General features: G+C 43.5%; 1 protein-coding gene across 2 annotated transcripts; it reads right to left on the bottom strand.

Annotated features, from left to right (window-relative positions):
* Positions 1–3,399: 3,399 nt before the first annotated feature.
* On the bottom strand, positions 3,400–11,808 carry LOC308372542 (arrestin domain-containing protein 3-like). Of its 2 annotated transcripts, none has more exons than XM_080847706.1 (8): positions 11,315–11,808; positions 8,937–9,018; positions 8,461–8,608; positions 7,925–8,027; positions 7,440–7,696; positions 6,665–6,827; positions 6,058–6,197; positions 3,400–5,808 (listed from the first exon to the last, which is right to left on the bottom strand). In XM_080847706.1, exons 1-8 carry the CDS (start codon positions 11,592–11,594, stop codon positions 5,740–5,742), a joined length of 1,242 nt encoding a protein of 413 aa, XP_080703832.1. In that variant the 5' UTR covers positions 11,595–11,808; the 3' UTR covers positions 3,400–5,739. The 2 variants fall into 2 exon arrangements, with proteins under 2 accessions (XP_080703832.1, XP_080703833.1); XM_080847707.1 differs by having other exon boundaries at positions 8,937–9,088; positions 11,315–11,443.
* Between the last annotated feature and the right edge of the window lie 382 nt (positions 11,809–12,190).

Raw genomic sequence — 12,190 nt, 5'->3', positions numbered from 1 at the left:
GTGTGTGTGTGTGTGTGTGTGTGTGTGTGTGTGTGTGTGTGTGTGTGCGCGTGTGTGTGTGTGTGTGTGTGTGTGTGTGTGTGTGTGTGTGCGTGTGCGTGTGTGTGAGTGAGAGAGAGTGTGGGTGTGTTTGTATGCCTGTGGAAGTGTGTGTTCTTGTGTGCATGTGTGAGTACACGTGTGTATGTGCATACTGTATGTGTTTGTGTGTGTTGTATAAGAGTGTGTGTGTATGTGTTCTTGTGTGCGCACGTGTGTGTGTGTGTGTGTGTGTGCACATGTGAGAATCTGCATACTATATGTGTTTGTTTGTGTTGTATAAGTGCTTGTGTATTTGTATATCTGTGTGTGTCTTTGTGTTTGTGAGTGCGGGTGTGGGTGTTTGTGTGGGTGTAAAGGTCTGTGTGCCTATAAAAACATTTCATATTACTGATGTGCCTTCACCATTGAAAGAAACACAGAATTGTTTATCGCTTATGAATGACCTTCATCTTCTGTTTCCACATGAGCTGTTTTGTCAGATAATTATTTTTGAACCTGTTTATTTTTAGAGGTTGGGTGTTCAAATCAAGACATTGGATAGCTGGCCTACTTAACCTTTGAAACAGTTTGTACCAGGTTAAGGAAGAGCTCGTAAGGGGTCCTCTAGTTCACATTTACTCTGTCATTTAATGCCACAGAGAATTATGGCTCTGATGTCAAGAGAGACGGTCTAAAAACAGAAACATGTTAAAGCATTCACTAGGCTAGGCTACACACTATGCTAAGCATTGACTATTCACAGAATGGGCTAATTCCATTTCCCTAAGTGACCAGATAGGCTTACATCAGGTCAGCCACAAGCCAGACCAGACAGGCAATGAATGAATTTCCCTTCCCTTTTCACTGCACTTCACTTTCAAATGCAAAGGCAGAATTCTAGAAGTGTGTAAAAGACAGCATCACAAATGAGGCATTTGTGTCTGTCCATATCCAGCTGGTCACACCAGGGTAGGGTAGAGTAGAATAGATTAGAGTATAATAGAGTAGAGCAGAGTATATGAGACTAAAATAAAGTAGAGTAACGTAGCGTAGAGTAGGGTAGAGTAGAGTAGAGTGGGGGAGAGTAGGGTAGAGTAGGATAGAGTGGTGTAGAGTAGGGTAGAGTAGAGTAGGGAGGAGTAGGGTAGAGTAGACTAAACTAGAGTATAGTAGGGTAGAGTAGAGTAGAGTAGAGTAGAGTGGAGTACAGTACAGTAAAGAAGAGAGGCCAGATTGGACTGCTGAGAGATTATGCCAGCCAGACTAGTGGGCATGGGAGCTCAACAAGAATTAGGTTAGTGGTCCACGTGAGCTTCTCTGTCCAACATCTGCTTCACTTGTGCTCGTCAGTGGCGTGCCTGAAAAGAACATGGGGCCAGTCAGGGGTGCAGTGTGTGTATAAATGTGTCTGTATGATTGCATGTGTTTATGTGTGTCTGTATGTGTGCATATGTGTGTGTGGGTGTGTATGTGTGTATGCATGTGTGTGTGTGTGTGTGCATGTGTATGTCTGTTGGGACGTGTTTGTGTGTGTGTCAATGGTAGTAATGTGATGGGGGGTAGGAAGATTCCTGTGGGGCACGAGGTAGTGTCTCCATTTTGGTTGAGGTGAAAAGCCTGGGAGAACAGTCCGCACGCACAGATACAAGGCTGGCCTTGTCCTGCCTCACCATCTGGCTCTCTAAGACCCGTGAAGGGAGCAAGGGTCCTGTGCTTTGCAGGAATGTGTGAAGAGTTGAGCGGAAAAGCCATTTCCTAGGATGGGAACAGGGGAGCACCCAGCCCTGTACGAAGGCAACGGTTGCTTCTTAGTGATTAAACAGCTGTTTCCAAGCATTCTTTGTTGTGAGAGTCCTAGAAGTCTGTCAACACCGTGAGAGTTCTAGAAGTCTGTCCACATTAAGAAACAATTCACGCAACATTTTTACACAGTTCTGGAAACATTAAGAGATTTCCAAAATCTTGTCAATTCTAGAAAATCTGCCTGTCCCTGCCTCAGTTTTCCAAGTGCAGAGGTGTTCAGTGAACCTGTTCTCTGACTTGAATGTAATATATGTTTGTGCATCTTTCACATGTTTTTCAAACAGAGTATCATTACGCACTGTGTCCAGCCACTCCACCATGTCCTAACCTAGATGAAATCAACACCTCCCAGCACTTCACTGGCTGGAAGTTTGCCTGATCAAGCCCATACCTGAGCCAGATTTTTTGCGTAAGCAGGCCTAGAATCCAACATGACCTCAATTCCTGATGCGAGCTGCTGCTGTATGTCTGAGGCCCTGGCTTTGAGAGCAGATCCCTCTGTCATCACTTCCTTTTTTACAGCCAGAGCTCTGGTCTGAAAGCAGAACACAACTTAATTTAGTGCACTCACAAAACAAAGTGCGCTTGCACTATGTGCACGCTTGACACAGCTGTGAACATGGAGGGGAAATCGAGATGGGTGTGTGACTTGTCGAGCGTTTGTTGCCTTCCAGGTTAAAAAACAGATGGTAGGGTGAGAGTGCACTGAGGAGAGGTTTGGCAAGCTTTCACATTTTAAAAGGGAATTTTACCAGCTACTGGTAATATACAAATCTAAGCAAACAAAATGTATAGAAGCGACTTTAAACATCAAGAGGTAGATAAGTTGTTGCTTGGTGGCCTATAAATGTAATGCAACGGTACCACAGAGATAACTACAGGAGAGGTCCCCTAGTCTCAAACTAATCACCAACAACGCTCTATGGACATCTGTGTGGTAGGAGTTGCAAATAAAACAAAACTAGAATAGATTGGGAATTGTATGTTGACATAGCTGTTCATGTCTGATTAATACAAATAAAAAATATGGTGCCTTCATCCCTGTGCCAATGTTATGAACAAACTTTATGTAAATAATCATATAATAATAAAACAAATGTGGGTCGTCCACAGGATGGAAGGGTTTGACTGTGGGGGGTTGAGGATGCCACATGCTTTGGTTGTGAAAGTGGGTCTCTAAACACGCCATGGAGACGTAGATCCTGACAACAGTCTGTGTGCAGCTGCCTGGATATAGGGTGGAGCCTTTGAGTTAGGTCGCCTCTATGCATGTAGAGGGCTGGAACATTTATAGATAGATTCAGGGAGCTGTTCGAGGCTTTTTTATTTTGTTGAGCATGGGATTTCTGAAGTGGGATTAGTTATGAATGTGGATGGTCCTGTTAACACAGGGAAGAATTTCACCCAGCTCCCCTCCCCACTTATTTCACTTGTTTATACCAATCAGTGAGTTTCAAGACTGACTAGTGAGATTTCACAACTTCAAAAATAGTTTTGAAATAGATTTTTCAGACAGCAACTGCTACATTGCTATCACATCCCTACAACAAAATAAGTCAACAACAGGAGTTTCAAAAATGGCTTATTTATTTGAACACAAAATTATAACATAAAACATTCATCAACTGGCATAATACAGACAAAATATGATATTATTAAAGCAGAAAACAAAAAGATATGAAACTGTACAAATAGTGGAAATATATACTAAAATAATATTGCACTTTTTTTGTTTCTAAAAATTAGAATAAGCTTAATTCACACTCAAGAGGTAAGATAAACAAAAGCTTGTGTCATCAGGTATGGAGTTATATCGTTCAGAAGTGCACACACACTCTCGGTGCTCGTTCTTGTACAGGGGGGCGTGCAAGTCAACATGGGCACTAAAAGAGCAAAGCCACAAGGCTACTGAAACGTGTCAAAACAAAATGCCTGTGAGCAAGTACACAACCCATGTGTGAGTGCAGATCGAGGAAAGAGAAACGCAGGACGCTAGTTCAGCCACAAAATAAATGCTTTCCAGACGATAATGATTCCCTTTTTCACTGAGAAGTTGCAATAGCCTGACAAAAACTCAAATAGTAAAACCTGGATGATAAGCTTGTAGTCTTTAACAAAAGAACTTGGATCAAGGAAACGGGCTTGTGACAAGGCCACGTGGGCATGTGTTTGTCTTCACGCTGCCTCTACAGAGAGCTGCACTGTCTCGAGTAACATTTCGTGCATCAGAAAAGCACACATACATGGTCACCATAAAAAAAAAGAACACAAAAACAACTTGTAAACTTTCATGAATGAAAAAAAAAGAAAAAAAAATCGTCTACCTAATTTGTTTCACTAAATCATGCCCGCATAGTTGTAATGCTTTTGTAAGGTGTGATTAATTTCGCCACACACACTCAAACTTACAATAACAAAAGTGCTTCTTAATAGTTAAGGCTCAAACAGCCAAACTCCAACTGGTCTTGTGCACCATCGAATGAGTGAGAAAAACAAATGTAGAACTCATCGAGGAGCACATTCCCCTGTTCGCTTTCATTTGAACTGTGCTTTAATGGTACAGTCTAGTTTAACATGTCTCCAGGTCACTATGGACTCAACGTCATCCATGACTATCTGTAGGAGTCATTTCGTCGAGTAGAGAGAGAGAGAGAGAATTAGGACTGAAGAGGAATGTCATTCATTTTTTTTTATCTCACATCTTTGTGCAGGTCTTCCTGACACTTCTCTCATGTCCTGCTTTTGCATCGACTGACAGTGCAGTTAAGGTCAAGACAGAGAGAGAGAGATATAGAGAGAGATAGAGAGAGAGAAAAAGAGTGAGCACGCGTCACCTCTCGTCTTAAAAGTTTGGCAAGTGAGCAGAACACCTGAGAGAGACAGAGAGGGAGGGAGGGAGGGGGGAGAGAGGGGCTGATGGAACAGCAATGCGCGCATGTGTGTGTGAGCTCTGTGGAAAGGCAATGTGTTGTGCGAGGACAGCTCAAAGGCACGGCGGTGCGTTTCCGTCTCATCTCGCACCACTCAACAGGAGAATGAGGAGGAGGAGGAAGAGGAAAGCTTCCTTCCCTCTCTTCACCTCCTCCCTCTGATCCCTGACCACACAGTTCAGCTCTGCAAACACTTTCTGCTCTTCACACACAACCATGACCAGCTAGGAAGCTTTTTAGAAAACTTGGCTAAGAGGCCTAGTCTAGTTAGACAGCTGGTTGTTTTTTTTTCTTTTTAAAGGAGAGAACCTCTTCTTTTCTTTGCCCTCTGAAGCATCTTTCTTCTGTATTTGTTCTGTTTTGTCTTTAGTTCTGTTTACGCCACTCGTATGGCTCTTCCTGGGCTCTATTGCCTAAAGCCAGCAGTCTTGTTCTAGAGCGCGTGAGCACTGGTTACACTAACAGTGGCCATTAGGAGTGAACCACACAAACCCTGCTGCTAATAACAACAACAACGACAACAAAAAGAGATGTGCAAAATCATTTCTGAGGCAGGAGGGGCATTTCCAACCCTGTTGCCCTGCGCAATGCAGGCCTGATGGTGTCCATGGTGAGTTGGAGGATCGCAGAGGAGGGAGGGAGGTGGCGAGCACACAATTTCTCAGTTTTGCAAAAAAAAAATTTAAAAAAATCTCATTCAGCATGTGCCACAGTTAAACCAACAGTGGGATACCCCTCCTTGGGCAAGCAGGTGCCTATGCTTATGCGAGCCGCGGGCGTGCCTGCCATGGCCCGGATCTGGGCCGGGCTTGGCTCAGCAGGTAGGCTTGTTCGGGTTGGTGGAGAATCCTGCTCTGTCTCTGCAGTGGAAGCTCTGGTCTTCGTCTGGTTGACGGGTTTCTTTTGCCGCTGGGTCCTCAGTGAGGATGTGAAGCGTCTTGAGGAGGAAACAGCCTGACAACGCTGGACAGGCACTGGGGACACTTCAGCGAGACGGACAGGTGTCCGGACGCCTTTCCTCGGACCAGCAAGCTGGCTCTGGATTTGGATCGATCTAAAAGATGGACAGAGAGCAGGAGAGAAAGCCAAAAAAAAACATAAACATTAAAACACAAGTTCTTCAGGAATTCTTTTCAATTGTGCTCTCATTTCAATGAGAATCTCACCACTTATTTTTTTTCAAATTAACGGATTTTCTCTATCTTTTCACATGTAAATCTATAGGCTTTCATATCAATGTAATGTTTTTAGAATAACTGAGTTTTATTAGGACACGTAACAATGATTGACTGCTAGCCCTTACCACTGAGTACAGGGGCGGTGGTTGGAAGCGGAACTCCTGGATGTAGGCGAACATTGGGCCCTCCAGCTCGTCCCGTGCAGCCGTCAGGTCCAGGCTGGGCCTCTGCTCTCGGCTGATGCACTCTGAGTAACTTGGGGGAGCTGAGGTGGGGGAGGGGGTCAGATTAGATTAGAATAGGTTAGATTAGATTAGGTAAGGTTACATAACAACGTTCTGTTCTTTGAGATAAATAGGTAATTTATGTTATGGTGTAACACAAGTTAAGTTACATAAGAGTATCTTGAAGTGTGTGTGTGTGTGTGTGTGTGTGTGTGTATTGGTTTGTGTTTGACTGTCAATTTGTATACATGGGTACTGGTTTGTGTTTAAGTGTGTGTTTAACTGTATTGATATTTGTGTTTTCTTATGTAAGTGTGTGCAGTGTGAAATGTATGTGTGTGTGTGTATTGGTTTGTGTATAAATGTCAATTTGTGTACATGGGTTTACGTGTGTGTATAACTGTATTGATATTTGTGTTGCTTGTTTGCTTGTGTAAGTGTGTGCAGTGCAAAATGTGTGTGTGTGTGTGTGTGTGTGTGTGTGTGTGAGGTTGGCATTGGGGCGTACCTTCTGGCCTCTCAGGCAGCGCCATGCCCAGCCAGCTCGTGGCCATGCTGCACTGACTGCTGACGGAGGAGGTTCTGCTGCCAAACGGGTGGAGCGGGATGGTGCCAATCACCAGGGGGAGGCTCAGTGACAGGTTGATGGCCCTGGGGATGTCCACGTACACCTGAGGGAACACACACACACACCATTATGAGGTTAGATTCTCCGCATTAACTGCATGCCCAACACTGCTACTAAAGGTTGCTAAAAATAGAATTACAAACTGGGTGACATTTTGGGCAGCTGTGATGGGCAACACTGCTGCCTTACAGCAACAATGAAACAAAAAGATAACCAGTGCACATAAAAAGATTTGACAATCCTTGTTCCTCCTTGACTGTATCTTTATTTGTCAGTATTTTTCCATGGAGTCATGAATCTTTGGGACCGTGATGGTTAGCTAAGGTCACTTCATGCATAAGGAAACGATTTTCCCATTGAAATCTGTGAGCACAGGCTTGCCACACAGCCAAGCAAGGAAGCCTGGTTGTGTAAACAGGACACAGTAACCTATATTTAATGCCTGATCCTCTTAGCAGCACGGCTGGAGAAGGACAAGGCCACCAGAGCGGCGCTGCACAATTTCCATTCCAGGTCGGCTCAGTTTATAAATAGCTTGTTTGTGAACTTTAAGGGCTGTTCCAGTACAGGAAGGTGCCACCTACAACACCCACCCTGGCCTCCCACACACCCCCCTCCCTCCCTCCACACGGCTGTTCTGGAACAGGAGGCTCACCATCAGAGAGTATTCCACTCGGATGATGCTGCAGTCCAGGATGGAAGGTGAGACGGGTGGGATCTTGAGCATTTTCCCGTTCCAGGTGTCGGTCTTGCCGCTGGGCAGCGGGTCTCCCCGCAGGTTGGCAATGAGCTGCTTGATCTCCTTCACTTTCCCTTTGGCATAGAAGGTCTGTGTTTGGTAGATGGCTGCCTTTGGCACGACCACGCGGGACGAGCAGTTCTCAATCTCCGCGAAGATCTGGATCGACTCGCCTAAAAAAAAGAGCAGGCAAAATAAATAAATAAATAAAGACACATCAGCCACTGACCTTCTTTATAAATTCCAATTCAAATGACATGCCTCAGGGCTAAAACAAACAAGAGACCATAATCTCCCATAAAACATAAATCCTAAAATGAATCCCTTGCTTTGCATTTGTGTCTCTGTATATTATTGGTTTGTGAAAGACTGAATATTCCCTGATGGATATGGAGACTCACCAGGAGTGTAGCCTCTCCTCTCAATTTTGGCACTTAGGGAAATGGGCCCTGAGGTGCAGAACCAGCAACACAGTGTCTTGTCCTTTGTGCCCGCCTGGGGAGACTGAGGGGAAACACACATACATGACCATGAGATAGAACCACACAACCAACAGATAAAAACACAAAAGGCACAAATATGATTACTGGATGTGGATTCTTGTGGTTGTGTCATATTTCTACTGTGTTGGATGAGAACCAAGACAATGTTAAAATTACATGTTTTTAATCAAGCCTCTAATATAATGTATAGGTCATACTAAGGCCTGTAACATTATGTCTAGGTTATACTAATACAGGCATCAACACACATGAAATGATTACTTTAGATTTGCAAGTGAGGAGGACAAAATTGAAATGTAAATACGAAAAAGGCTGAAATAATCAACAGCTCCAGAAAAGGCCAAATCAGTTTAGGTTTGCTGGCCCTGTGTGATTAGGAGGGAGCAGCCCTCCCGAGGATCCCCTGTAGAGCTGAGGTGTGAACCAGGACTCACCAGCAGGAGGGGAGTGTTGATGTCGATGTGCTCAAAGACAGTGAACTCCTTCTTCACCTTCATGGGCAGGAGCCAGGGCCTGTGGAGCTCAGCCTTCACCCAGTAGCGCACGCTCCCGTGCTTCCCCTCGAAGGAGGTGGCAAGGGCCCTGAGAGAGAGAGAGAAAGAAAGAGAGCGAGAGAGGAAAGGAGAGAAGATATTTTTAAAAACTGATATAAAAAATGATATCGCCAAGAAATATGTTTGTTTGACTGGATGAGAAATCACACAGTTATACAATTATATTTACTGTCACATTTCTGATGCTGATAAATGTGAAAGAATGAGTTGTCAAAGTTAACAACAAAGTGGCATGGTTAACAAAAGCTTCAGTCATTGTGCTTTGGAAACATTTAAACATTGTTTCATCAGATGTTAAAATATTTCACTGAGAAACGGCACAAAAACCACCGCATGGGGAAGGGGGGGAGACTTACGTCTGAGGGAGTTCGAAGCTGAACGGGTACTCGTGTCTTCCAGTGTGAAGGATCGTCAGGCCCTCCTCAGGGTTCTCATCGTCTGGAAGAACAGAAAAGAAAATTCCAAATACATGCATACCATACCTGGCACATGCTTTACCTCAAGCCTCCTAAAGTCACAAACACAAAGAGAAAGAGAGAGAGCCTGAGAGGTAGAGAGAGGGAAAGAGAGAAACACAGCTCCATTTTGTTGTAATATGGAGTACATTGATGTTTTCTTTCTTGCCCACAAACAATGTCACTGTTAAATGTCAAGAAAGACCATTACAAAGACAAACACTTATCCCCAGTTAAAAATAAAATATTATCGTAAGTAAAACAAAACAAAAATAAGACATCGCCAACTGGGTATCATCAAAACAACAAGTAAGCTTAACAACAGGGAGTGGCATTGCTTGGCAACATTATATTTTCTTTCAAAAATACTCATTCAGTATGAAATAGTGAGATAGAAATTCTGGCCTGTGTGAATTGTGAGGTGTATCCTATGACCTGATTCTATACGTATCACTATCAAATGTCTGGCTCAAAAGGGTTGAGAACAAAGGACCAAAGTCATTCAAACCTAAAAACCCTTTCATATATTTAGTTAAAAACATACAGTTCTTCACTGATTTTTTTAAACACATATTCTATTGTCCGACATTATTTCGGGCTGTTCCTTATTTAGGTCTTTTTCCTGCCACCTCAGCAATCCCATATGGTTTTAGCTGCAGCAGAAGTGCCGTAAACAACCACCCGGCTGTCAGTCAGGCAGCTTCCAGCCAGAGAGGACCGGACTAAACCGGCGCAGGCAGCTTCACTCAGCCGGATTTCCTCATGCATACATTACGAGGCGGCTTTCAGTTGGCGCAGCCCAACATGTTCTCTGTCTGGTACGGCCCCCTCTGTACGACATGTGTACTGCAGCATGGGTTTCAGTCGCTTAGCTCAGCCACATTCATTTTACGTAAACGCTGATAGAGAACCCCTTCTAAAAGTCATGCAGAACCCACAAACATGCAAGAAATAACTCAACACATCAATCAAAAATGAGGACAAAAGAGTTAAGTTCCAATCAAGTATCTTTTATTAATCTTCGACCGCAACAACTACATAGAACCTTTCTTCAAACCAAACCAACATGTACATTAATTTACAAACAAACATTCCATATCACGACAAGCAAATCGACATATAAGTTCATAAGATTCAGCCTATTTTTCTTTACAGATCTTTAAACAAATCCTCCCCCCCCCCCCCCCCCCACCCAAAAAAACGTGCATACAAATAATATTAACCAAAATAGAAACAGTCCAGACCAACAAAAACGACCATAAGGTGAGACATCCATTCTTTCATCGTGCGGAACATATAGGCTAAACCTATCCTAATAATACAATATAAAAGGCTTCTTATAATAGGCTACTGCTACTGCAGAAAACGCCATGAGGCTATACTGTTTGGTTTACTTCGCAAAAATGAGCTACGTCACATGAAATTAGTGAGACAGTGATTTCACATTGTTGTTCCCTGAAAACAAGCTACCAAAGGCAATAGAGCGAATACGCCAACAAAGTTGCCGAGTCCTCTGTCACTTTCTGCAAAGACATGAGGTCATCCAAGACACACGAGTACTTCAGCCAATCAGCGTGCAGAGTCGGCTTCCCCCACAGTTCCCCCTCCCTACCCACCATCCAGTTTCTGAACAGGTTTGAACCGCTTCTAACAAAGGTGCAAACTTACTGGAATCATCTGAAAATGTCATTTTCGACATGTTAATAAGGTTCTTTTTGAATATATAATTTACGTTTGACTCTCGAAACATCACCCTATGTTTTGCTGCTTACAACTTTATGTGTAATCACGTTTATTTGACTAACTGTAGCATCATTTGTGTCAATTGATGATGGGTTGTTGGTGGGGCAGTGGTGTGGTCCCGCATGCGATTCTTGATCATATTCGACCCAAATTCGAAGCTCTTCAAAGGGTTTTGGTATGATGATACATGTACTTCATTTTTTTCGTTGTTTTTCAACCGAGTCCCATTCATTAACCTACACGTTACAAGCATCCCATTGCTCGTGGCCTCTGCAATTCTGTAGTAGCTTGTGAAGTGAATACTACTTTTGTAGTGGAAGACAATACAAAATTGGCTCCAAGTGAATCACAACTATGCCTTCTACGGTTATAAATATCTTGATAAAACGTCAAATAACTAGCCCAAACGTGGACAAAGAAGAAACATCTTTCCATGTCAGTCAACAGCACCATGTTACACTAGCATGTTAAACGAGGCATCTTTCACTGACAGCCCATCAAGAACTACCAATAGCACAAATTCAGATGTTTCTTACCTCTCTCATGTCCAATAAGGATGTCTCTGTGGTTTAAATACTCCACTTCTTCGGTGTAATTTTGCGTGTAGGCAGTGTTGGATCCAGCATTGCGAGATTCAGTCCAACGAACTTTAGCCAGTCCTTTGGCGTGGATGTTCAAGGATTTCGCCCGAATTTCTCCGGTGACCTCGATGATAACTCTCCCTGACACTGAGTCCCCACTGGCAAAGACGGGGACGTTGCTGTCATTAAGACAGTCGTAGCTCACAAAGAAGCTCTTCACCTTCCCGAGCACCATGGTGTTAAGAAATTACCTTAACAGTAATTCAGATCTATAAAAAAAATCAGACCTCACTTGTACATGAGCGTGATCTTTCAAACACTGACCAGTAAGTTTGCCATGCAGAAAGGCTGCAGGCAGGATCAGTGCTATAATCTATGGCAAGTCATTTAGTTTTCAAGGTTTTCCTCACAGCGTGAATAGCTGTTATCTACTGCGTCTACTCTCAGTAGTCTCTTCACAGACGGGCTTATAGCAGGGTGTCTCACCAGTCTTATAGCACCGTTTGGTAAAAAAACAACCCTTCTGAGCATGCGCAAGCAAAAGCAGTTATCTCCTTCCGCCTTCTCTTAGGTTAAGGGAGTTGGCATTGCAGAGTTTCGTTCAAAGCAAAGCTGAACTGGCTGGGCAAAGTGTGAGCTAAAACAACCACTGATCGTTTTCAACAACACCTTTTTTATGCCATTTGCCCTCTTTATTTGTTTTGTGAATATGTGAAGAAGTAGATACGAGTGTAGGCTTTTAAGCTATTGGTAACCAACTGTAGGCTCATGTCGTTCGTCCTCTGAGTCATTGCTCGTGTATGCAGACTGACTGAGTAGTGTGTACGGAAC

The sequence above is a fragment of the Sprattus sprattus genome (assembly GCF_963457725.1).
Source record: "Sprattus sprattus genome assembly, chromosome: 11".
NCBI classification, from domain to species: domain Eukaryota; kingdom Metazoa; phylum Chordata; class Actinopteri; order Clupeiformes; family Clupeidae; genus Sprattus; species Sprattus sprattus.
Note: the sequence above shows the minus strand (reverse complement) of the source record. Positions and strands in the feature narration are given on the sequence as shown.

Coding starts and splice junctions, on each gene's coding strand:
- LOC308372542 (XM_080847706.1), bottom strand. CDS start 11,594: ATGGTGCTCGGGAAGGTGAAGAGCTTCTTTGTGAGCTACGACTGTCTT. Junction 8,028..8,460: donor TCAACACTCCCCTCCTGCTG/GTGAGTCCTGGT, acceptor GTTTCCCCTCAG/TCTCCCCAGGCGGGCACAAA. Junction 5,809..6,057: donor CACCGCCCCTGTACTCAGTG/GTAAGGGCTAGC, acceptor TCCATCTTTTAG/ATCGATCCAAATCCAGAGCC.